This window comes from Palaemon carinicauda, chromosome 10 (genome assembly GCF_036898095.1).
Source record: "Palaemon carinicauda isolate YSFRI2023 chromosome 10, ASM3689809v2, whole genome shotgun sequence".
NCBI lineage: Eukaryota > Metazoa > Arthropoda > Malacostraca > Decapoda > Palaemonidae > Palaemon > Palaemon carinicauda.
This window is the reverse complement of record NC_090734.1, coordinates 117,914,762-117,919,737: the sequence shown is the minus strand read 5'-3', so window position 1 is coordinate 117,919,737 and position 4,976 is coordinate 117,914,762. Positions and strand designations below refer to the sequence as shown.

General features: G+C 35.1%; 1 protein-coding gene across 1 annotated transcript; it reads right to left on the bottom strand.

The window, feature by feature from the left end:
• Window positions 1-1,172: 1,172 nt before the first annotated feature.
• LOC137648457 (uncharacterized) lies at window positions 1,173-4,765 on the bottom strand. The gene is made up of 5 exons (XM_068381376.1): window positions 4,637-4,765; window positions 3,022-3,321; window positions 2,585-2,759; window positions 2,011-2,113; window positions 1,173-1,642 (listed from the first exon to the last, which is right to left on the bottom strand). Exons 2-5 carry the CDS (start codon window positions 3,319-3,321, stop codon window positions 1,486-1,488), a joined length of 735 nt encoding a protein of 244 aa, XP_068237477.1. The 5' UTR covers window positions 4,637-4,765; the 3' UTR covers window positions 1,173-1,485.
• Between the last annotated feature and the right edge of the window lie 211 nt (window positions 4,766-4,976).

Here is a 4,976-nt window from a genome sequence, read left to right as displayed (position 1 = left end):
ATATATAAGGATATATAGTGTATACACAATTTGCTTCAGATATTCTACACCCGCAGATTTGCCAGTTAAAATGTGTATTTCTTGAACAAGTATTTGGTCATTTAGAAAGAATTGAAGCATTGCCAAACAACTAAAGACAATTGTATTTACTGGAGACAGCTTTCTGCTCTGTAGTAATTGATGGATGGGAACAAATGCATGAACAGTTACTTAATGATTTACGGTCCATCGGTATTAAAGATGAAGCTTTTTAGTATCTAGAAGATTACTTGGCTGACAGAAACTATGTACGAATTAAAAACTCTCACTCATCATATGGACCGTTAAACAGATGGGTACCTCAGGGAAGTGTACCATGTCCAATATTATTCTGAGCAATAGGTCTATCAAAAGTACTATAAAGACATGAATCCAAGTCTAAGTTATTTGCAGGTAGAATGAACAAAGGATTACTCCTATATAGTAATTGAATTATATTGGCTGCCTATTAAAGCTAGAATAGAGTCAAGATATGTGCAATAACCGAGTAAATTATTAGAATCGTACATCTAAAATGTCTAAGAGAATCGCTGCACATCGTGCAGCTAACAAATCGTGCAGACACGAGAATAGCTACAGATAGTTTCAAATTATTGGAGCAAAGATTTATCTTTACTGTATGCTCTAAAACTTTCTAATATGTCTCACACTACAGACATTTGGAAGACAAGATATTACGATTTTCAAGAAGAAACTAAAGGCTTTCATGTTTTTGAAGTGCTTCGATAATATGTATAGGAAAATTAATGTAGAATACGCTTTGTAATAATATAAATACCTAAGAATGTATACGACATACAGATCTTATAGTCCTGTAAGGTGCATGGTTCCCTGTGTGATAGGATCAGGAACACAGCCCTTAAAGTAAGTAAAATGCTAGCGTACTTCGCTTCATAGAATCTCCTGATGAAGGCTACTAGCGAAATATACATCTCATCCAATAATTAAGGAAAGCCTTCCTTTAATGAATGAAGTGTTCAAGCTTTTGTTGCACACAAATTCATAGGAATATTCATATTGAAATTATTATGTCTTGACATCTCATGTCTATTAAAAAAATACAATTGCTGACAAGTTGCCAAAAAAAAAAAAATCATGTATTTGATGAGAGGGAGAGAGATAATACAGAAAAGTCAGTCAAGAATAAATATGTATATTTCATTGGTCTTACATCACAGTATCACATTCCTCTTTAAAATCATTAAAAAAATAAGTTACAGATCAATTGCAAATTTGTTTTGTAACATTTGAACTCGAGCGAAAAAAAAGATGATTTGTTGTTGAATAAAAATATGAATAAAACTCGAGACAGTATATCTTCTATAGCATGATCTATTCAAAGAATTTTAAAATGTCAAAAATTATTCGCAACATTTGAATTTGAATAAAGAAGAACATCCATTGTTTACAATAAAAAAAAAATAATCGAAATCTTGGCTCGTTTTCTTATCCGAATGCGGACCCAACTCTCTCACAGATGATGGGCTTCAAGTGATGGCAACCGATGTCGTGCCATTTGACGCCATCATTATAGAAGTTGTTGAGGATGCCCAAGCAGTTCTCGTTGTTGTCCTCCTCGTTGTCTGGTTGTGGTGCTCCGGTGCTGTTCGAAGAAGATAGTCCAAGATTTAAGAATTATTCGTTAAATAAAGACTAGGCTTACTACTGCACAAGGATTAACTATCTGATACCAGAATTTGTATGAGTGATGTTTGATATATAGACATGATTTTTGCCTTTTGTGCTTGTCATACAACTGGGTGAAGATGGCTCAACTACAGCAGCGCTGGTAATGATAAACAGCGCGAGTAGCTGAGAGATTTACGAGTTAATTCCAGAGCTAAATCAAACTAGTAATAAAAAAGAATATCAGTAATTTACTTTAAAATTGTTGATAAATTAAACCAGTTGTAAAAACAATAGAATATCAGATTCCTTTGGAAAGCAAAAATGAATAGGGTATAAACTTACAATCCAGTGTGGGACCAGTCGAGTCCAATGAAGGGTCTTCCAGACGCCCAGATCCAGTTGAATCCTACCTTTTGGCCGCTAGTCCAGATGTACTCGAGATTGTCTGAAGAAGTCAAATGATTGGATAATTAAGATATGATTTACTGAGATAATGTTTGAATATAATGATAATTAAGTCACGAAAATGAAACTGACACTTTGCAATTCTAAGGAAACAACTCCTGATGTTCTGTAACTAAAACTTATGACAAAGTATTGCGAATGTCTTCTTCTTCACAGTTTATGTTTATGTGGCTTGTGTATAACATATAATTTAGTTGGCCCCAACATTCCCGGAACACAGTTTCCAACTCATTCAAAAAGACTTTCTCCACACGAAAAATTTAATATGAAATTTCAGTAAAGGTAAATTCCCCAATTAAACATGCAGACACTAACTACATGGGAGTTTTAGATTGCATAAAATACCAAACCAATTAAACATCTAGGTGAACTTTCCTACGATAAAAAAGGGAGTGCCAATGACTCGCGTTGGGTATAAATAATAAGTCATCATAAATCGCTAGATACTCACGGTTCAAGATGGTCTGAGTCACGAACTGGTTTTCAGAGAGATCTTCAATGCTGATTCCTTGCCATCCGTGCCCCAGAGCAGAGCAGTAGTTGATAGCCTGCTGCCATTCGTATTTCTGGTTGCCGTCAGCGCACCAAGAGAAGTGGTACTCGCTACCCGGACGTGTTGCGTGGACCTGTGACATGTTCAGGGAATGTTAGTGGGTCATTCTCCTTATATAGGCTAGTGACAATTTTGTATCATTACAAACAAATCGATATAAAATATTTGTGTTCTTGATGACATGGCAGCTCTAGAGGGTAGTCAACTAGTTTGTTATTTCTGTAAACACTAGTCGTGCAAAAATTAATAGAATATTTTTGAAGCAAAATTTAGTTATGCTTTTAGAAGTTAGATGATTTGAGTGCATGGAAACAATATTCATTTCTTTTACTCACCAGAGTTTGGCGGTTGCATGCACCGCTTGCCACAGGGGACCCAACTCCTCCTACTGTTCCAACCCCAATTTGGTTCACAGGGAACCCAACTCCTCCTACTGTTCCAACTCCAATGGGACGCACAGGGGAAGGAATCCCTCCAACTATTCCACCACCTGGTCTTACTGGGCGTATGATTGGGGCAGAGTTGGGGAATATGATAGGACCTCCACTGCCGAAACCAACCCCGCCATAAGGCCTACTATATCTTTGGGCGTAAGCTGATGCCACGAAGGCGAACACTACTAAAATTGTCTTCATCTGGAAAAGATAATGCGAGGTCATGGTTAAGGGTTGCGGGATTGTATTCTTCTTTTATCATTTAGAAAATAAATGGCAATGCAAATATGATGCCCTTAATCATGGTTCTCAAAGCCTATACGAGCTAGTGCGTGCTACTCGTTTTACAGTTTCATTATCCAAAGTCTTCAAGCTAAATGGCGTATTTTCTGTGAATCGTATGCCTTTTAATGAATGTATACACAACTTATGAATTTAAAAAAATATATGATAAGTAGTAAAGCATATAATAAGTAGTAAAGCACAGGGGAGATGAAAATAAATAAGGATAAACTATTAAATAGAAAGATATGCACTTGAATATTGGGACATACACAAGAAACAAAGATGAAGGGCGTTGAATTAAAAACTATAGAAAAAAAAAAACACGAAAATAAACCTAAAAAATTAAATTTCCGATTACTATCTTCACACATTTGTTTTTCTTAATCTTCACTTATCATTCACTATTTATCTTTTATTTTCTTTATTCTTTAAACAAAAACAATTCGTAAATTATCAAGCATACCACAGTCACATCCTCCGTTACTCATCTCAAATTTCATCAGAAGAATCGAAAAACATTTGAAGGTTAACTAAACCAGTTTTCGTCTCCACTTCAGCCATGTTGGGCCTAAGGGCTAATTAGCATTTCTTTTTCTTTTTTTTTTTTAATCACGAAGTCGCACCCACAAGATATGTTTCCTTCTTTCTCTCGCTTTCTTTCTTAATGCTTTCTTGATAATAATAAAAAAAACAATAGTTACTCTACTGTTGTCAATCTTTCTTCTCGCACTTGTTCAATTATTGTAAGTATTAAAAAAAAAAAAAACTGCTGTCACTGATGTTGACCGCGATTATGAAAAGCAAAATTTGTTCCACGATGCCATCAGACGCAGCCTAATATCCTTGCTCATTTTAGTATTTTGATTGTTATTCTTTTCTTTTGTCTTCACGTAATGACATTTTATTCTGAGGAAAGTTCATAGGTAAAATATAGACCTCTTTTGGTAAATAATAATAATAATAATAATAATAATAATAATAATAATAATAATAATAATAATAATAATAATAATAATAATAATAATAATAGACCATATTTGTCTATTTTAGTCCACAAATTCTACTCAATGACTGACGACAATTTCAATTCTAAACAGTAAAATACGAACTAATGATTTAATCTATTTTCGCATTTATGCAATAGACTGGACCCAATAATTTCCCTGATACAACATCCCATTGACAATGATCACACGACAATCAACTACAGTATCACCACAGGATATCTTACCTTCTTCACTGATCTTCCAGAGGTCTTTGCTGGATCTCCAAGCGTTCCAGGCCCATTTTATAAGTCGGAGCAGATGGCCGGCTTCTCCTCCCCGCTCCCACACCCCTCCTAAATAACAACGGCATTACAGCAAACCCCCTCACGCCAAGCCCCTCTCCGAATCTCACCCCTTGCAGAAAATCCCTCAGTTGATGACGTGTCTTCATTAGTGAGAATTCAAGCATTTTTTTCGATTTTATAATTCAGTTAAAACTTAAACAAATTCGTAGGCATTTTCTTAATATAGCAGTTTTGGTCTTTATGTTATCATCAGGATGTGGTCAGTAATGGGCGTATCCTA